The 21,416-nt window shown below is 49.0% G+C and overlaps 1 protein-coding gene and 2 long non-coding RNA genes across 3 annotated transcripts; all 3 read right to left on the bottom strand.

Annotated features, from left to right (window-relative positions):
* Nucleotides 1-11,441: 11,441 nt before the first annotated feature.
* Nucleotides 11,442-11,869, bottom strand: LOC109828360. Its single transcript, XR_002243663.1, has 4 exons — nucleotides 11,831-11,869; nucleotides 11,692-11,763; nucleotides 11,548-11,619; nucleotides 11,442-11,478 (listed from the first exon to the last, which is right to left on the bottom strand). It is a non-coding gene; the product is annotated as an uncharacterized LOC109828360 (long non-coding RNA).
* A 49-nt stretch (nucleotides 11,870-11,918) lies between these two features.
* On the bottom strand, nucleotides 11,919-12,431 carry LOC109828358. Its single transcript, XR_002243662.1, has 3 exons — nucleotides 12,289-12,431; nucleotides 12,047-12,217; nucleotides 11,919-11,950 (listed from the first exon to the last, which is right to left on the bottom strand). It is a non-coding gene; the product is annotated as an uncharacterized LOC109828358 (long non-coding RNA).
* A 1,710-nt stretch (nucleotides 12,432-14,141) lies between these two features.
* LOC109828359 lies at nucleotides 14,142-16,380 on the bottom strand (the record flags this gene model as incomplete). The annotated part of the gene is made up of 3 exons (XM_020395375.1): nucleotides 14,142-14,822; nucleotides 15,148-15,257; nucleotides 16,195-16,380. Coding segments are annotated over 3 exons (521 nt in total), but the record flags the coding sequence as incomplete, so codon positions are not given.
* Between the last annotated feature and the right edge of the window lie 5,036 nt (nucleotides 16,381-21,416).

Below are 21,416 nucleotides of genomic sequence, written 5' to 3'. Positions count from 1 at the left end.
GACCCTCGGCTCAAAGACCCAAGATCCCTTAGCCATCGCTGCACTTGCACCACGTGGCGACTCCGTGTCGCCCAACGTGGTCAAGATCGCAGATCTGAGCTCCTCCCCTAAGAAGGTGGCTGCTGAAGGCGCTCCAGCTATATCAAAGAGGGCACTCCAAAGGCGGCGTCAACGTCTTGCTCGTCAAATGGCCAAGGCTTTGGAGCCTATGGATGGGGTCCGCTACAGCGAAGATCTCAAAGCAAGACAACAAACAAGTGGGTGCGTGTTACAAGGAATCGCTCCACTCTTGAAGAGAGAATCAGGAAGCGCCGTGCACTCCTTGCGCATGCCCGAGCTCTCTTGAAGAAAGCAGAGGAGATGCAGAAAGAAGAGGCGGTCAAGACTCCGCCAAAACTCAAACAAATGTGGATGCTGAAGGCGAATCCAACGCCCAAGACAAGAGTGAAAGAAGTTGCTGCCCAACCTTCACCAAGGCCAAATCCTGTTCCCCTTACCCCGGCACCTCCGGTAGGGTCAGGTATGAAAACAGACCCTTCAACCTCCAAGGTTCCTGTGAAAGGTCGCCTCGGTCCCTTACCAGGGAATCGAGGTAAAGTACCTATCAAGGAGCGCTTGGGTCCATTGAAAGGTCACCAAGTTTCAAATCAAACTGGGGGTCGAATTAATCCCCCCACGAAAGATGAGAAAGGGAAAGCCCCTATCACCGACCGCATCGGATTGCGAGTCGAAATACAAGAGCCCGTTCAATTTTTATGTTCACAAAAACGTAAACTTGAACGGGCCACTTTTGAGAAAACTAACAAAACATCCCATGCCAAAGGGGAAGCACACTCATCTGAGGATGATGGTGTTTTACCAAGGAGCACATGCCAACACTCTATAGGTTGCTCCAGTTACCAAGCTGATGAGCTGTACTATAGAGCTGGTGGTATGGGGAAATCTCGAAAGAAGTATGTGCAGGACATGGAGTCTCGCTGCCCGTGCGCCAACATAATCAAGGCAGTGCTATCAGAATGCTCCTGCGCTCAAACCCCAAGGAGAATTTCAGTGTTTGATAGAATTTCCACCGGAACGTCTGAAGCTAAACCTAGGCGTTTCCAGCGAAGAAGAAGGATAGTCAAAGACAGAGAATTCCCGAAGGTCACCATCAACATGGCCAGCAAAGGAGCATCGACAGGGGACAATCCCGAGTCAATCCCGTTGGTACCCTGGTATCTAACTCACCTACAGTCCGGAACCATTACACGAGGGACTTATGGTAGGGTTCGGACGAGATTACCATCAGAAGATGAAGCATCAGATGCCGGCTCCGCAATTGCTTCGGACAACACGGTATCCAGCGAGGGACAACCCCGCGAGGTACTCATGATCAGTGCCGAGCAGATGAACAAAATGCTTGAAGACGCCCTAGCTCGGCAGAAAGAAGCTTTCAAATTCGAGATGGAAATGACCCTACAGCGGATGAGGGAGATGCACGATCAGCAACTCGCAGCTTTGACAACTCATCAAGAGGAGCCCACTCGACCCAATCATCAGAACCAAGAAGAAAATGAACGGGAAGGGAATAATGTCATCATTCCCCCTGTCAACAACGACAACGGAAGTGGTCCGGTAGATGATAATGCCAAAGAAGACCACATTACCTCTCCCCAAAACCACTCGAAAATAGAAACGAGTGAAGACAAAAAGATGAAAGACTTGGAGAGCAAAATCAATGCATTGATGAATGCTCAAGAGGTAAAAAGGTCAGGTATACCGTGTCCATATCCGAGGGAGTGGGAATCAATTCCATATCCGGCAAAGTTCAATCTCATTAACTTTACGCCGTTTGATGGAAAGGGTTCCCCTACCCAACATTTAATCTATTTCAAGTCTCACCTAGGAACAATCTCCGGCAACGAACCCTTGATGGTACGGTCATTCGTTGGCACTCTTCGCGGAGCGGCCTTCGATTGGTATCGTCGCCTCAAGCCGGGGAGCATCGGCAGTTGGGACGACATGGAAGACATGTTCTTGACGAACTTCTTTGATGATGACACTGAGGTCTCGATCAGCACTCTGTTTGAGGAGAAACAGAAAAATGGTGAGACAGTCGAAAACTTTGTGAAAAGGTTTCGAAATAAAGCAATGAATTGCAGAGACCCGGTCAGCGAAGATTTCATCCTCGAGACCTGTCACAACAATCTCACCTTGGATATCCTTGAATCTATGGGAACGGCGCCATCAAAGACCTGGAAGGACCTGAAGGTGCGAGGGGAAAGAGCCGAACGATTCATCAAAAGGAAGAAGGCGGAAAGGGGCCAAATACCAAATAACGCTCCGCAACCGAACTTCACCCCTAGGGGTAAAGGAAAAGCGCATGCGAACGCCGTGAACGCAAATCAAACGTTCGAGGTGCAAGCGCAACCGCAGCAGCAGCAGCAGCAAAAGGCACCTCAACAACCAAGGTGGCAACAACAAACCCCGAGGCCGAAAGCTTCGGAGCCAAAGTTCCCGAAAGTTTATTCATTCAGAGAGGACGAAGTTCCTGGGATCTTCAAATACCTCGTGGAGAATAATAAAATCAAATTGCCTCCAGTTCAGGATCAGGAAGATGCCAAGAGGATTAATGATCCGAAGTACTGTGCATTCCACAGAGCGGTGCACCACCCCACCAAGGTATGCTATGCTCTTAAGGACAAGATCCAGGCTCTCATCGACGTCGGGGTCATCACAATGAAGCAGCCAAAGGAGAAGAAAGTGGGTGCGAATGCAGTCACGATTGGCTTCGGCTCCTTTCCCGTGAGCCAGTTCCAGCTTGAGCCGGTAATAAAAGCAGCAGTGAAGACGGTGAACGATGATCCTCACAAGCAGCGCCAGAAAGGACTCGTGCCACACACAGCCCCTAATGGCGAGATTCTTTGGGTTCATCCAGATCTGATCGGAGACGAACAGTGGACTGGGACCTCTTCCAAGAAGAAATCAAAAGGGAAAGGCAGATCTTGTTATGGGGTGTCCGCTATTCCAGGAAGGGACGATGACAGAATTCCGGCCTTCCCACTTTCTGAAGATGAGCAGGAAACATTCGCCACTCGGAGCGGGAACGAGTACCACTACAAGTACCCGGATGCTTCCGAGCAATTAGGTACCAACACTCCTCCGTCCAAAACGTTGGCAGAACTGGGAATAGCAGCAATTCCCCCGACGCCTATAGCCGCGGAAAGAGTCCAACAGAAGGAGAAAGGAAAAGAGCCTTTACGCCAGGAGACCCAAAACCCGAGGCAGTCTCGATTCAATCATCCGATTGGAAGAGACAAACCGGGGAATGCGAGCTCTCCACCTCATTTCGACATCATGGCGCAATTAGCCAATATCCCGGCTAGGATAACCCTTTACGAGTTATTGCGCCTGTCCAAGGATACAAGGAAAGCATTACAGGAGGCTTTGAGCGATTCAGAAGCTTTTCTAACTCGGATCAAGCCATCCCCTGAAGGGCCAGAGCCATCAGCTCAGCATTGCAACCTAGCGGCGCATCATTTCCCATGCATCTCCTTCACTAAAGAGGATATGCAAACAAAGAACTCGAAGCATGATCGGCCCTTGTACTTCACCGGGCACATTGGCTCCAGCATGGTCAACCGGATCCAAGTTGATCCGGGTTCCGCTGTTAGCATAATGCCATTCCGATTGATGCATCATCTCGGAATCCCGACGAGTAAATTAGCCTCCACTGGCACTACGATTTATGGATTCAACACCAGCGGGTCTAGACCCTTGGGGAAGATCCGAATCAAGTGCCAGATCGGAGATTTAAAATCAGAAGTTACTTGTTATGTCATCGATGCAGAAACGTCCTATAACTTACTGTTGGGTCGACCTTGGATCCACGGTAACCTTATAGTTCCGTCAACTCTGCATCAATGCCTCAAGTACATAGACTTGAATAACGAAGTCAAGACGGTGGTCGCGGATAAGCAACCGTTTAAGGGATTGGAAAACTATTTCACCGATTCCCTTCTATACGGCGCTGAATCCGATACTGAATCACCGGCCCAAGGAACGGACAGCGGAGATGAAGCTGATACCGAAACTGGGCTTGATTACGATGGTGGTTTTGTACTTAATGACATTGTACCCATTGTAATCAATCTTGATGATGAAGAATCATCGGAGAATAGTTGTAATTGGCAACTTGCCGAAGAACTATCAATAAACGATGATTTAGAGTATTCGATGTGTCTGGATGACGTCACTAAAGAGCTTTGTGATAATCCTGACCTGCATATGCCTCTTCAGTCATTTTGTCTGACGAAAAAGCAGGTACAAGATCCATGCGGAGCGACGCTTGTCATCCCCGCGGGAAAATGGAGTGGAAAAGAAGTCGTCTACGGCAAAGGAAAAGAAGCTCCGACACCCGATCACTTCTTAGAAGAAGAAGAAGATGAAGATAAACCTGCTCCTCATCTATTCAGATATGACGCAAAAGCGCGCGATATGATGGAAAAGTATGGGTATGACTTCACACTCGGAGAAGGTCTTTTCTTTGGTCGAGGCCCACGAGTTCCACCTCGAATGGCCTATGTACCGAAGGGAAAACCCGATGATTATTATCGCTATAAAAGAGGTCTCGGCTACGTCTCCTCATCCGACGACGAATGTTGCTGGCAAATCATTGATCAGATCGCTAACAAGGCTAGAAACGGATACTCTTCCGACTCTTCGGCTGGGGGTTCCGACACTAGCCTTGGCGAGACGTTCAAAAGGTTGATGTCAAATATGGTCACGGTCGATCCTACCGCAATAGAGGAAGACGACCAGATGCCAACATGGGAAGATCCTTGGGTTCACCACCTAAACATGCAGTATGGTGATAGGTTCGAGCAAAGAGAGCCTCCTACCGAAGATCAAGTACTCCAGGTGAATATGGGAACTGAGGAAAATCCTAAACCGATATTCATTAGCGATAGTCTTCTACCCGATGAGAAAGAAGAGTTAATCTCTCTTATCAAGGAGTACATTGACGTGTTCGCCTGGAATTATGAAGACATGCCAGGGCTCGATCCGAACGTAGCGGTGCATCGTCTTAATATCAAGACAGATGTTAAACCTGTCAAACAACAACAAAGGCGGTTTCGTCCGCAAATGATGGAGGCAATCGAATCCGAAGTCAAGAAGCTTATTGACTCGGGCTTCGTTCGAGAGGAGCAACATCCAGAATGGCTAGCCAATATTGTCCCAGTCCTTAAGAAGAACGGGAAAGTCAGGATTTGTATCGACTTTCGGGATCTCAACACTGCTTGCCCAAAAGATGATTTTCCCCTCCCCATCACGGATGTCATCATCGACAATACGTGTGGGTTCGAGAGGATGTCTTTCATGGATGGTTTCTCTGGTTATAACCAGATAAAGATGCATCCGGATGATGAAAAGCACACCGCATTCAGAACGCCCCTCGGTGTCTTCTGTTACACAGTTATGCCCTTCGGCTTAAAGAACGCAGGTGCTACATATCAACGAGCTATGTCAAAGATCTTTCAGGATCATCTCCGAAAGACTGTTGAATGCTACGTAGATGATCTGGTCGTGAAAAGTCGTGATAAAAAGGATCACATCAAAGACTTAAAGACCATGTTCGACTTAATGCGAGCCCATCAGTTGAAGATGAATCCTACCAAGTCTTTCCTCGGAATGTCGAGTGGAAAATTCCTGGGATTCGTCGTCACCACCAAAGGTATCCACATCGATCCTGATAAGGTAAAGGCGATCAATGAATTACAACCTCCGAGAAACCTCAGGGAGCTCAGAGGATTGCAGGGGCGATTGGCTTATATCCGTCGGTTCATTTCGAACCTCTCAGGAAAATGCCAACCATTCTCCAAGCTCGCAAAGAAGGGCGTATCATTTGTATGGGATGAAGCTTGTCAGAAAGCATTCGAGAGCATTAAAGAATATCTCTCAAAACCTCCCGTACTCGTTGCACCGAAATCGGGCAAACCGTTCTTGATTTATGTCAAGGCGACGAGCCATTCATTAAGTGCATTGCTTGCACAAGATGACGATAACGGTCACGAGCAGGCAGTGTATTACTTGAGCCGAACCATGGTGGGCGCCGAGTCTCGATATCCTATGATTGAGAGGGAATGCCTCGCCTTGGTGTTCGCCATTCAGAAGATGCGACATTATCTGGTCGGGCAGACCATTTACGTCATCTCTAAAGTTAATCCGGTTCGAGTATTCATGACTCAACCCGCTTCCATGAGCTGGCGATTAGCAAAATGGGCCTTACTCCTGTCCCAATACGACTTGCATTTCAAGCAACAGAAGTCGGTCAAAGGACAGGCCATATGCGATCTCCTCGCAGCTAATCCAACTACGGATCCTGCCGAGATATACGACGACCTACCTGATGAAACCCACGAGGTCAACGCAACTTCACACCAACAAGTGTGGCGTTTATACTTCGATGGCGCCTCTCGAGCAGCTCTTGTCACAGATACTCCTGGACGTTCTAAGGTCTCCTCCGGGGTTGGAGTGGTCTTAGTTTCCCCAGGAAAACACGTGATGCCCCGAGCCTATTCATTAACCAAGCCATGTTCAAATAATGTGGCAGAGTATAATGCACTGATTATTGGACTCAACTTCGCTAAGGAGCTGGGGGTTGAGTATCTCGAAGCCTTCGGCGATTCTCAACTAATAGTCAAGCAAGTCCAAGGAGAATATGAAGTCCGAAGTCAGGATTTAATTCCATACCATAAGATGGCAGTGGAGATAGCGGAATCATTTGAAGGATTCTTCATCGAACATATTCCACGGCTACAGAATACCTATGCAGATGCGTTGGCCGCATTGGCCGTGTCACTAGCGCAGCCTCCCGAAACAGAGCAGTTTGTTACGGTAAGAACTCACCAACTCCTAGTGCCGCTTTACAGTGAAGATGCCGAGGAAGAAGAAGTTCAAGAGGTACACGCTACTCAAATCGAGTTCGAACCACGAGATTGGCGTTTCCCCATCATCGACTACGTCCTGCATGGAATCTTGCCAGAAGATGTGAAGGAAAGAGAGTCAATCCGGCGAAGAGCACCCAGATTCTACTACAATACAGAGAATCGAACGCTATACCGCAGGGGGTATGATGGGCTGCTATTGCGCTGCCTATCAACCAAAGAAGCTGAAGAGGTCCTTAGGGAAGCGCACGAAGGAGAGTGTGGCGCACACCAACCTGGTCCTAAGCTTTATGACCGCATCAGAAGAATGGGGTATTTCTGGCCTTCCATGATGAGTGATGCAACTACGTATGCCCGAAAGTGTGACGCATGTCAAATACACGGGAATTATGTACACCAACCTCCGGAGCACCTGCATCCGTCGGTTACGTCATGGCCGTTCGAGACTTGGGGAATGGACATTGTTGGTCCTATAAATCCTCCGTCAGTCAAAGGCGACCGGTTCATTTTGGCAATTACCGATTACTTCTCCAAATGGGCCGAAGCAATTCCACTCAGAGAAGTTAAGACGAGCAACGTCATTGGATTCATCAAGCACCACATCATCTATAGGTATGGTGTTCCAAGACGAATCATACATGACAACGGTCCTCAGTTTGTCAGCAACGCCTTCATAAGGTTCTGCGAAAAGTTTAAAATTCAGGACATCTCGTCGACGGCTTATAATCCTACAGCGAATGGATTAGCTGAAGCCTTCAACAAGACTATCATCAAACTCTTGTCAAAGATCGTGAAAACTAACAAACGAGACTGGAATGACAAGCTTGGCGCAGCTCTATGGGCCTATCGGACCACGGTGCGCACACCAACGGGAGCGACCCCGTATTCACTGGTATACGGATGTGAAGCTGTTCTTCCATTGGAGATCCAAATACCATCTCTTCGGATCGCTCTTTCAACCCAGATGTCGACCGAAGAACAACATCAGAAACGCCTCGAAGAACTCGAGAGGCTTGATGAAGAGCGCCTGGAAGCTCAACAACACATTGAATTTTACCAAGCTAGAATCTCTCGAGCCTTCGACAAAAAGGTTCGACAAAGGAGTTTCAAAGAAGGAGATTTGGTTCTAGCTGTGAAACGGCCTATGATCCTAAACTCCAAGAAGAAGGGTAAATTCGAACCCAAATGGGAAGGACCATTCGTAGTAGAGACAGTCTACTCGAGTGGCGCATATCGCCTCGTCACCAAAGACGGCGACCGGCTCATGATGCCGATAAACGGCAAATTCCTGAAAAGATACTATCCTTAGTATCTTTTTGGATAACCAATGCATCGGGAAGTTCCCGGAAGAATACCACATGGGTATTCTTAGGGATAACCCGGTCATTGTGGAATTGACGAATAAGAACTCTGCATTCGAACGCTGAAGGTCAGAATGTCTCTTCTTATTCCCATCAAATTCTCCAACTCTTATGAGTTATCTTTGGTGAGATGAGATCTAATCCTCTGATAGGTTAATCTTTCCTCACCAAACCATCCGCTGATCAAATCAAACGACAGTGGACCCACCAACATTTCCATCTGCCAGTCATTGGCGTATCTCAAACTCCAGTTTGGTCAAACCTTCCTACAGTTAGGGCCAAAGCCAAAATCCCCTCTCGATTCCTCCAATGAACGAGAGGTCCACTTTCAAATCGAGTGATCAAACCTTCCGACAGTTAGGGTCATCTCAAACTCCAGTTTGGTCAAACCTTCCTACAGTTAGGACCAAAGCCAAAATCCCCTCTCGATTCCTTCCATGAACGAGAGGTCCACTTGAAACAGTCAAACCTATAAAAGTTAGGATTGTTTCCGATCTCGCTTAGTCAAGACTACACATGGTCAAGACTAAAGTCGAGTCACTCCTTTTCGATAAACGAAAATCCACCTTTGTCCCCTTTTTCCACCAAACCTATAAAAGTTAGGGTTGAAATTGGGTCTTCTCCTCAATGAATGAGGGGTTCTTTGGGTTCAAATGACCAATCCTATAAAAGGTAGTGTCGTTCGAACTTTTCCGATTCTCGGAGTGGAGATCCCACTCTTAGTTTCATCCTGCAGGATTCTGGGGGTGGAGATCCCACCTCGAGTTTCCTTTCCGCCTGAAGATAGAATATAAAATTCTTCCTCTTCGGCAACGGGAGATAGAATATAAAATTCTTCCTCTCTCGTTTCTTTTCCACCGGGAGATAGAATATAAAATTCTTCCTCTCCTCGGACCTTTCCGATGCTCGGAGTGGAGATCCCACTCCCAGTTCATCCTTCCAGATACTGGGGGTGGAGAATCCCACCTCGAGTTTCTTTTCCAGCTGAAGATAGAATATAAAATTCTTCCTCTTTAGCACCGGGAGATAGAATATAAAATTCTTCCTCTCCTCGGACCTTTCCGATGCTCGGAGTGGAGACCCCACTCCCAGTTCATCATTCCGGGTGCTCGGAGTGGAGATCCCATTCCCAGTTCATCCTTCCAGATACTGGGGGTGGAGAATCCCACCTCGAGTTTCTTTTCCAGCTGAAGATAGAATATAAAATTCTTCCTCTTTAGCACCGGGAGATAGAATATAAAATTCTTCCTCTCCTCGGACCTTTCCGATGCTCGGAGTGGAGATCCCACTCCCAGTTCATCCTTCCAGATACTGGGGGTGGAGAATCCCACCTCGAGTTTCTTTTCCAGCTGAAGATAGAATATAAAATTCTTCCTCTTTAGCACCGGGAGATAGAATATAAAATTCTTCCTCTCCTATTTTGACACAACTTTCAACTTCCAATCCGCGCACTTGGTGCATGGGGAATTTTATCCCGAATCCTAAGTAGGGATAAGTCAACACCTAACACGTGTTGCCGGGTAGCCTATTCCCGTAACAAGGGCAAAGTCTACGTATTCAAAGTCGTAGCATTAAGTCTAAGGGAGTTCATTCCTTTAGCATAACGTTACATGCGGAACGGATTTCAACAATCCGCATGCTAGCCCGATTCGAACGGTAATCGGTAAAGGCGTATCAAACCCGTTGAAGGCTGGGGGTTTGCCAAAAACCCCAAAGTCAACGCCTAACACGCGTTGCCGGGTAGTCTATTCCCGTAAGAAAGACGAAGTCTATGTATTCAAAGTCATAGCATCAAGTCTAAGAAAAGCAATTTTCTTAGCACAACGTTACATGCGGAACGGATTTCGACAATCCGCATGCTAGCCCGATTCAAACGGTAATCGGTAAAGGCACATCAAACCCGTTGATGGCTGGGGGTTTGCCAAAAATCCCATAAAATCTGTCATTCAGAAGAAATACAGACAAATCACAAGAAAGAAGCAAATGCGGAGTTTCTATTAATAGGTCAAGTCAAAAGCATACAACAAAGAGCTCATTAGCCCGAAGGCAACTGACGGCTAAGAATATGAGACTTTAAGCTAAAAAGTCTATCTGCATAACTCTGCTCAAGTCCCGCCTGCAGATCTGCTCGGGCAGATTCCTCAGAACAGCTCAAGATCTCCGCAGCTTCACTCTTCAACTTCATCAATCCCTCCTGAGTGGATCCGAACTCCTCGAGTACCCGGTCACGAGAACGCTCTAGTCCGATCAAGTCATCTGCGATAAGAACGGCGGATTCCTCGGCACGCTTCAAGGCCTCCTTCAACCTAGTCGCTTCCTCGCGATTCGAGTCCAAGGAACGGAGTAACTCAGCTTTCTCCCTATCCATCCTCGCCATGTTAGCCATTAGATGCGCAAGGGAGCTCTCGCGTGACTGAAGCTCACGCCCGACGGAAGATCTCAGTTCACGCCACTGCTCCATCCTATGCTCTAACTCAGAGGATACGAAAGAAGAAGCCCCGGTAACCTCCAGTTCCTTCAACTCTCGTATCTCTGACTCCAGGGCAGCGAAATCAGCAGTGAAGGAATCAGCCAGTTCCGGGTATCCTTCTTCCCTCATCATCGTCATGTGGCGAGAGAAGGAACGCCGGAACTGATCGAAGCCGCCTCCTCGGTGGAGAAGCTTCTCGATCAAGCCATTATACCAGGCGGTGAAGAAGCTGAGGTCCGTACGGAAAGCCTCTCCGTCAGGATCAGTATCGGCCAAAAGGCTACGGACACGCTCGTGCAAAGAAGATCGAGATCCTACAAGCAACAACTTGGAAGCTCAGTGAACTATCGAATATGGAAAGGAAAGTCAAAAGGCAGGTTCCGAACATACCGACGCCAACGGATGTCCCATCAGGTTGAGAGCCGACAGGCTCCGAGACAGCAGCAGAAGAGGGTACGTCAGCCCCTGCAGACATATTGCTCGCACCACTCGGCAGAGACGGGGAGGCACCACTGCTATGAGGACTTTCAACCCCGGGGACTGTAGCAGTATCAGGCTGAACGCCTGGTCCTACAGTGACATTCCTATGTTAACCAAATGGAAATTTGGACAAATAAGGAGAATCGGGATAAGAAGGTCGTATGAATACCTGCAATCCCCATGTCCTCAGATGCAGCCGGAATGCCAAGAGTCATAAGAGTATCGGCCCAAGCTGCTGGTCCTATGATGACACTCTCTTATTAGTCAAAATGAAAATTTAGACGAATAAGAAGAATTGGGATCTGCATACCTGTAGATCCATTATCCGCGGGCATTTGAGGGATGTCAGGAGTCATATGAGAATCAGTCCTAGCGGCTGGTCCTATGATTGCACTCATTAGTCAAAAGACAGATAAACATAGGAAAGTACAATATCCCTGAATCGTATACATACCTGCAAGCCCGTCGCTCTGAGGCAAACTGGATATGCCAGGGATAGATACCGGGCTAACTCCAATGGTAGACGCTGCGATAATCAATCATTCATTAGTCATATGAAATATCGGGCAAGAGGGAGAAAATCAGATATATACCGGTAGATGAATCGTTCCCGAAGAATGGTCTCTCGGTCCCTCTGGAAGTCTGCTCAGCCAGCATGTCAGCTAATAAGCCGGCATCCGGCTTCGAGAAGCTTGGCCCCTCCATCGCAACATCTGCAGGGTAACCCAAATGTTGAAGGATGAGGAAAGCTCAAACGAGAAATCTTCCTTCACCTTACATAAGGAAAATGACATTGGATGCGGATATACCTGAATAAGGGATTGTGGGCTCAACATTATTTATCTGCTCAAGATCGATGTTAAGGTCGATGCCCAAAGACCCATCGTGAAAAGCGTCGCACATTTGTTGCACAAAGCAATCCATGTTGTCAACGCCAGGGGACGCCGAACCCGGTGGGAGTTCGCCCTCCTCGAAGAAACCTGAAGCACAAAACATGGTCACAAATCCCCAAAAGGTAAACAACCTTGAAGCAAGAGCAATTGAATGTTACCTCCCCCTCCATCGGCGGTGCTCCCTAAGTCCACTCCACAGGGACGCTGACCGTCATGGGACTTATGGGCAGTCTTCTTCCTCTTCGGGGCACCAACCCTCCGAGGACCATAGGGTCGAACATGCGCAGGCCTATCACACGTTTCAACGTGTGTAGGAGCTGAGGGCTCATGATCACCGGCTGTCCTACCTAAAATGACAATAGCCATTTCAATGAAAAAGAGCTGTCATTTATGGAAAATGAAAATTAAAAGAGATAGGACAAACCAGTATCGAAGTCCCCTCTGCCGGTATCCACGTCCGCATACTCGTCCTCGGAGTTCTCGTCATCATCACCCGCAGGGAGAAGTTCTTCTTCGTCTGAGACAAGAGATTTGGCATGCCCTTTTCTCCGCTTCTGAGCAAGCTCAGCTCTGCGACCAGCCATCATAGCAGCCCGGACCGCATACTCGGACTGCAACTCTGAGAGGCTCCTCGCGCTGATGGACTCATATGCAGAAAGGAACCACTTGCAGCTGAGGAAAGTGATCAATGGCTTACGCCGGTACGAAGGAAGAGCAAAACGGGCTCCAGTACAGCCCACCATCGTCCATAGCCACGCTCGAACGCCATCAATCAATCCTCCCTCAACCCGCAGGCTGCGGCTCGGATTCCCGACATACAGTTGGTCATAGCCGAATTGTCGAGCAAAGCGGCAAGGGAGATAAGGCTCTATGTGGCACTGGTTCTTCACCCGAAGGACGAGATAGCCTACACGGATGTTCACTAACCACCGGAAGCAACCAGCGTCAAGAACGGTCCGGTCACTTCTAGGTTTCTCCTCATCAACCAGCACGTCGCCATAGCGACCTGAAAAGTGAGGGAAACACTTAAAGAACTCCCAACTCTTGCGGACCCGGAGCTCTCGCTGAACATCACTAAATTTGCTCCCAAACCATCTGCTCTGCTCCAACAATTGCATGAAGGGGACAGGGATGTCAACAACGCTGGGGGCCGACATCAAGTCGGGACGGTGAAGAACGAGCCACGCCATCAAATATGCGTAAGGGAGCTCAACCTTTGGGCAAACCAGCTCAGCTGATGGTTCAGAACCCATATGTGTAAAACTGCTAACCAGACCCCTGAGCCCGCAATGGATACTAGCAACCATTGCTGGGAGCAGGGAAAGCTCTCTCCCATAAGCCAGCTGAACTGCAGGGAAGAGCACCTCGATGGGTAGAGCGTCAGAAGGTTGGTGCGGGACGACACACTTCTTCAACCAAAGGGCAAGGTAGCCTGCTAATAGCGCCCGGGACCCTATAGACCTCTGTGCGCGGCGGAGAAAAGAGCGAAACTTTGTCCCCGCGGGAAAAGCCCCCTCAGCACTGCCGATAGTGTAGGAACGAACCTCAGCCTTTTCCAACAACTCATTAACGGCCGAAGGAGTCATCACGTCTAATTCATGAATGGGCGCACTGGAATCACCTTCCAAGTTCTGGAACAAGTAGCTGGCAAACTGCTTCAAGCTGATCTGCCTCTTCCTTCTCGCTTGGGGAGAAGTTTGGATCAAGGAAGTGTAGTAGTGGCAAGTAAGATCCCAGAGTGTGTCATACATGTCCGGAGTATCTTTCTTCATACACTCCAGCTGCTGGTTCGTAGGGAAGTACTCCTGATACGGACAGTCCCCCATCGGAAGACCCGAAACATAATGCATCTCGTGCAAGGCCAACCCTAGCTCACCTCCGCTGGTCAGGAAGGTGTTGCTATCGGGCACATAAGTCTCCAGCAAAGCCAAGAAATGGCGACAGCTGACTGGGATGCCGTACATAGTAGCTCGTATGGGTGCATACAACCCACTGCTCTTCAGATCCCTCTCCCAGCGCGCCAAGACGAAACCAGTCATGCGCGCCCACCACCCTTTGGCTAGGGAGGAAGCCCAGCCATAACATCTGTACTCCGATGGGGGTAACTGTCTCCCAAGAAGAGCCAGACGGTTGCTCACAGTCGGAGCAGCAGCTGACACCTCGCCTGGGGGTGCAGTATCAAGACCCATGATCCCGGGTCGTAGACCACGCACGTCATGATACCCCTCAGAGCCAGGAGTCTTATGGTGAGTAGCATATCCGCATTGAACCCGATCAGCATCTTCAGTAAGATGCCAAGACATCTGCCGGTCCACGGCTTGCCCCTTCAAATGACTGAAAGAATAGTGGCGTGGAATCGAAGGGATGTACAAACAGGCTCCACCGTCAAGAGTTAACCAATGCTCCTCACAAAGAGTCAGCGTGGCAGGATCCCTGACATGATCTCCAAATAGAAAACCCGGCTTCTTTAGAACCTGAGTGGAAGTAGAATCAGGGGTGAAGGAGGCATCTGTGATAAGTTGGCGCAAGCAATGGCGCCCTCCTTCCTGTATCGAACGGCAAGAGTCATTTGGACGATCCCCGTCGAACCGAGGAAGTGGGCCAACAGCCTGCCTAAGAGTAGCGGAAGAGAAAACCTCCCGACTACATCCGGTGTTGGCGTGAGGAGGAAGGCTACCCGCGGGAAATTCCACTGCAATAAAGCACAAGGGCGGAATCAGAAAATCCATCTCGTAAGAAGAATGATAGACTCATCCACGGAATAATTGGAGAGACGATTTTGAGTGACCTACACCAGAAGGACGGCATGCGTCATCACGTGAATAACGTGGTAACGTACACCGACCTATAAGGTGTAGGACAACACAAAATCGCCCCAATATATCCGAAGACTTGAATTGGCTAAGCAAAACAAGTCTGAAACCTTACCCTCCGCGAGAGAGGTATCGGTTCTTCCTTCATGACCCGCAAAGAGGTCAATCAGGGATGTAAGACAAAATCTCTGCATAAATTCTCACCCCCGAAAAATGAAGCCGCGGGAGAGGATGTCGTGGGGACCTCCTCCTCACTATGCTGTGAACGAGAACGGCTCCTCCGGGGACGAGATCGACGCGGAGACATTGCAAATCTGCAACGAAAAGCAGCAAGTCAGGTACAATCTAAAACATGAATATACGAAATTTAAAAGGGAAATTAAGAACTTTAATTAAAATCCTATACACAAATAGGATTTCATAATTGAAGTCTAATTAAACCTACAAATTTCGTGCACGATGATTGTCATCTTTCACGGTGAATTTTGGTGAAATACCCAAAATACCCTTTGTGTTCAAGGCCAAAATCTAGGTCAAGGACACGCGTGACCCGGGTCATGATCGTCACATTCGATCATATAACACCCCGGTACCCCACAATTTTGGTTAAAATTTGCAAATGAGCCCTTTTGCAGAATTCAGCCAATTTTGCATAAAAGCCCCTCTACAAAATCTTGGTTTGGGCTCCACATGCCTTATCAAAATTTTGATCATGAGTTCGTGGTCAAAACTCATTGGATTTCAGCCATAAGTTCACTGCCTTTTGCAAATAAGTCCCTCTAAGACATTTATGGGCTGTTTTGCAAATAAACCCCTCCAACAACTTTTGGTCCTCTTGCCTAAAATACCCCTCAAGCTTGTGGCCAAATGAACATGTAATTTAGGTCCTAAACTTCAGTCCTCTATTACATGAACACCACCCCAATTCTTCGGCCACTTTTGCAAATAAGCCCCCAAAACTTTTCGGCCCCACATTTGCACATAAAACCCTCAATAAGGTATGGTCTTTTTGCATGAAACACCCATCCAAATTGTTACCAAAGGGGAATGAAATCCAAGCCTCAAAATTTCAGTCCCATTTTGCAAATAAACCCCCACGAATTTTGCAAATAAACCCCCCAAAGTTTCGGCCATTACCTCTTTTTGCACAAAACCCCCCGAAATAATAGTGCATACATGCCCCCTAGTCTACCACAAGAATAAAAATGCAACCTTTACCACAAAATAAGAGGATGGTGAAGAGGAGCTTACCCAAATCAAGAGGCTTGAAATCCCCAATCCAAGAGTCAAGATCCGAGCTTGAAGGTGGAGGGAGAAACCCTAGTGAAAAGTGAAAATTTTCGGCCAAGAAGGAGCATACAAAAAACCGAATTTCTTTGGGGTATGGAGCTCTTGAAAGAAAAACAATGGAGGAGGTTTGGAGGAAGAAGATGAATTCTCTTTTGAAAAGAGGGGGGAAAACAAAAGGGGAAACAAATTCAAACAAGAAAGAAAACAAAGAGGGGGGAAACAAAATGAAGAAAAAGACAAAAGGGGGGGGGACCATGAAAAAAGCAAGACACCCCCATGGGGTGTCTCGGCAAAACCGAGACACCCCAGGGTGTCCCGGTTTTGTCGGGACACCCCCGGGGTGTCTTGAACCTGTTTTGACCCCCTGAACCTGTTTTGAACCCCTAAATTGTTTTTTTTAAAACCCCGAAACACTCTGATTCTTCACCAATGGTTGAATATTGAGGGACTCCAAAAGTCAACCATTGACAAATCAAAACCCTAGGATGGACGCCGGTCAACGCGTAACCCTAGGTCAACCCCAGTCAACGGGTTGCACCAAAAGTCGGGTGTCTCGGCTTGGCCGAGACACCCCTGGGGTGTCTTGGTTTTGCCAAGACACCCCTCGGGTGTTTCGAGCTTGCCGAGACTCCGTTTAGGTGTTTTGTTGGTTCCCCTGTATATTCTTCGTCCGGATTCGGATTTGAGTGATTCCGGGTGCGTTGGATGCGCGACGAAGAGTTTGACCCGCTCTGGTGATTGGATTATCTGTAGAGTGGTCGAGGCATGAAGGGCGTTGTCCTTTTTGTGAACAGTGCCGGGCTTCCCGATTGGTCCGGGTCTTCGTGATTCCGAAGTCCTATCCGCTCATGTAACTCGTCGATTCACTTCAGTCGTTCGTCGACGTCGATTAGGCTCATGTGGATTGGATGGTGACGTTCATCGTCGCTCGTTAACACTGAACCGGTTGTGGAGAACTATAGGCAATTTTCGATGCCTACAGTGGGAACGCATTGATTTGGGCTTTGTCGTTCCATCGGAGATTCCCTCGAATATCGAGACCCTCTGTGGAGCGGTCTTGGGGCAGCTACAGGCTGATAATACTGCCCTGATAATTTTGGTACACGGACAGTGAGAATCCGCTTCCCGGGTGTTTCTCTTTCGAGATTCATCCGCACCCCCAGCCCGATAGTACAACTCATCGACGTTGCCGTCGGAGTAACCTATCGGCTGCTCACATGGGTTCTCAGGTATAACGCGTTCGTTTGTTCGACGCGTCTTCTTCTGAGTAGACATTGCCTTGTTGGCCTCTGCAAGAGTCGCACGTTTGGAATCACTCCTTTGTGAGGGTGAAACCTTAACGGGCTCTTGGTCCTTTGCACGCACCGCCGAGCTGGTTGTTGCAGAGTTCGATTTGTTAGGAGGTCGTGTACGACCCCCAGTCTGGATGTTGGCTCGAAGCTCCTTCAACGATCCCCAGCTTTCCTTGACAAGCGCTTTTCCTCGATTCTCGGGTAAAGCAGCGATACGATCCTTCGGAGGATTCTTGAACTTGGGGAAATCCGCGCTGCGGTGGGGCTTTTCCAGAGGTTCGGGATCTGAAATTGACGAAGGTTGGAGAGCAATATTACCTGCTTTTACCTTAGGCGTTGATTCGGCCTTTGGCATCCAAACTCGTTCGGACCTCGGCGATCTCTTAACGGCCTCTCCCTTTAGCATTTCTCGTGCTTTTTGGACCAGGGCTCGGGCATGCGCACGCAAGGCGCGGCGCTTCTGGATTCGCTCCTCGAGAGTAGAACGGGTTCTTTTGACATGAACCCATTTGTTTGTTTCTGCTTCGGAGGAGGGGCTGGTTGTTTGCCGTGGTTGCTCCTGGCGTTGCCTGGATTTTAGATCCACGTTATAGCGGATCCCATCCATTGGCTCCAAAGCCTCGGCAAGTTGTCGAGCAAGACGTTGACGTTGTCTTTGTCGTGCTCTCTTTGATAATGCCGGAGCGTCTTCAGAAGTCATCTCCTCGGCGGAAGAGGAATCCGGATCTGCGATCTCGACCAGGTTGGACGACGTGGGGACGTCGCGTGGTGCAAGTGCAGAGGCGGCAACGGGGTCTTGGATTTTTGAACCGAAGGACCTGCAATCATTTATGAAAGAGGTTACCTTTCTGTACCCGTTTGGAGAGGCGGATCTGGAGGAGGAGGAAGAGAGGCCTTCTTTGAACCGTTGTTGATCGAGCTCGTGTTCTTCATTCACCCCGATCTTGAGTGCTGGTTGCGTCACGACGGCGTCGGTTGCGATGCCGTTGGCTCCCACTGTGGTCGCCAGTCTGTTTGCGGAAAAAGTTGCTGTATTCATTGCTGCATTCATTACAACTTCAATCGTTACAATGAAATAAAAAGATAGCCTTTTTATAAGACCGGTACACAATGAAAACAAAATAGATACAACTCTTTTCAAACAAACGCAAGATCTGTTTGTCATCTCTTGCTTGCGTGGGTCTTTTGCCTGTGACGGGGATGTTGATATCCGTGGACCACCGGGGCACTCAGATCTGGTCCGAGAAAATCGGGCAGAGTTTCGTCTATCCGCGGGGGGATTTTAGAAACTCTGAACTTCGTCGATCTGCGTGAGATCTTAGAAGTTTATAGCTCCTATCTCGGGTAATCGAGATATTCGCTCTACTTAGTATCACCGCTAAGGGGCAACACTAAGGAAAATAGAAAGGGGAATGAAGAAGGAGGCTCCTTTGCTGTAGAAGGCTCGCTCACTCCTCGATCCGGCAGGGCTTCGCCGCTCTCTTAGAAAACCCCGACTCCTTACTCCGGCAGGGCTTCGCCGCTCTCTTAGAAAACCCCGACTCCTTCCTCCGGCAGGGCTTCGCCGCTCCTCTCTGGAATTTCAGATCTCAAAGGCTAAAGCTCTAGATCTGAAATTTCTCTCCCAAAACCAAGGCCTAGAGAATGGAGGCCCTAGGGGCCTATTTATAGGAAAAGGAGAGGGGTAGGGGGCTGGTTGAGGACACCCCTAGGGGGGTGTCTCGGCTCCAAAACCGAGACACCCCTTGGGGGTGTCTCGGCCATGGCCGAGACACCCCAAGGGGTGTCTCGGTTTTGGAGCCGAGACACCCCCCTAGGGGGTGTCCTCAACCAGCCCCTACCCCCCCTTTGTTTTCCTATAAATAGGCCCCTAGGGCCTCCATTCTCTTGGCCTTGGTTTTGGGAGAGGAATTTCAGATCTAGAGCTCTAGCCTTTGAGATCTGAAATTCCAGAGAGGAGCGGCGAAGCCCTGCCGGAGGAAGGAGTCGGGGTTTTCTAAGAGAGCGGCGAAGCCCTGCCGGATCGAGGAGTGAGCGAGCCTTCTGCAGCAAAGGAGCCTCCTTCTTCATTCCCCTTTCTATTTTCCTTAGTGTTGCCCCTTAGCGGTGATACTAAGTAGAGCTGGTGTCTCGCTTTAGCCGAGATATAAGCTTCATAGCTTCTTAGATCCCCCGCGGATCGACGAAGCTCTGTCCGATTTTTTGGGATCAGAAGTTTCTAAATCCCTCCGCGGATAGACGAAGCTCTGCCCGATTTTCTCGGACCAGATCTGAGTGCCCCGGTGGTCCACGGATATCAACATCCCCGTCACAGGCAAAAGACCCACGCAAGCAAGAGATGACAAACAGATCTTGCGTTTGTTTGAAAAGAGTTGTATCTGTTTTGTTTTCATTGTGTACCGGTCTTATAAAAAGGCTATCTTTTTATTTCATTGTAACGATTGAAGTTGTAATGAATGCAGCAATGAATACAGCAACTTTTTCCGCAAACAAGCTGGCGACCACAGTGGGAGCCAACGGCATCGCAACCGACGCCGTCGTGACGCAACCAGCACTCAAGATCGGGGTGAATGAAGAACACGAGCTCGATCAGCAACGATTCAAAGAAGGCCTCTCTTCTTCCTCCTCCAGATCCGCCTCTCCAAACGGGTACAGAAAGGTAACCTCTTTCATAAATGATTGCAGGTCCTTCGGTTCAAAAATCCAAGACCCCGTTGCCGCCTCTGCACTTGCACCACGCGACGTCCCCACGTCGTCCAACCTGGTCGAGATCGCAGATCCGGATTCCTCTTCCGCCGAGGAGATGACTTCTGAAGACGCTCCGGCATTATCAAAGAGAGCACGACAAAGACAGCGTCAACGTCTTGCTCGACAGCTGGCCGAAGCTTTGGAGCCGATGGATGGGATCCGCTATAACGTAGATCTAAAATCCAGGCAACGCCAGGAGCAACCACGGCAAACAACCAGCCCCTCCTCCGAAGCAGAAACAAACAAATGGGTTCATGTCAAAAGAACCCGTTCTACTCGCACGCCCGAGCCCTGGTCCAAAAAGCACGAGAAATGCTAAAGGGAGAGGCCGTTAAGAGATCGCCGAGGTCCGAACGAGTTTGGATGCCAAAGGCCGAATCAACGCCTAAGGTAATAGCAGGTAATATTGCTCTCCAACCTTCGTCCATTTCAGGTCCCGAACCTTCGGTAAAGCCCCACCGCAGCGTGGATTTCCCCAAGCTCAAGAACAACCGCATCGATGCTCTACCCGAGAATCGAGGAAAAGCGCTTGTCAAGGAAAGCTGGGGATCGCTGAAGGAGCTTCAAGCCAACATCCAGACTGGGGGTCGTACACGATCCCCTAACAAATCAACCTCTGCAACAACCAGCTCGGCGGTGCGTGCAAGGGACCAAGAGCCCGTTAAGGTTTCACCCTCACAAAGGAGTGATTCCAAACGTGCGACTCTTGCAGAGGCCAACAAGGCAATTTTTACTCAGAAGAAGACGCGTCGGACAAACGAACGCGTTATACCTGAGAACCCATGTGAGCAGCCGATAGGTTACTCCGATGGCAACGTCAGTGAGTTGTACTATCAGACTGGGGGTGCGAATGAATCCCGAAAGAGAAATACCCGGGAAGCGGATCCTCACTGTCCGTGTACCAATTTTATCAGGGCAGTACTATCAGCCTGTAGCTGCCCCAAGACCGTTCCGCAGAAGGTCTCGATATTCGAGGGAATCTCCGATGTAACAACAAAGCCCAAAACAAGGCGTTCCCACCAAAGAGGATCGGTTGATCGAGATGACGAACTCCCAGAAGTTACCATCAACACAGTCAACAAAGGAAAATCCCCAATCATTTCAAGTGGTTCCGACCTTAATTCCTCTCCAGGAAGCAGGGTC

The sequence above is a fragment of the Asparagus officinalis genome, unplaced genomic scaffold (assembly GCF_001876935.1).
Source record: "Asparagus officinalis unplaced genomic scaffold, Aspof.V1 AsparagusV1_Un1149, whole genome shotgun sequence".
NCBI lineage: Eukaryota > Viridiplantae > Streptophyta > Magnoliopsida > Asparagales > Asparagaceae > Asparagus > Asparagus officinalis.
Note: the sequence above shows the minus strand (reverse complement) of the source record. Positions and strands in the feature narration are given on the sequence as shown.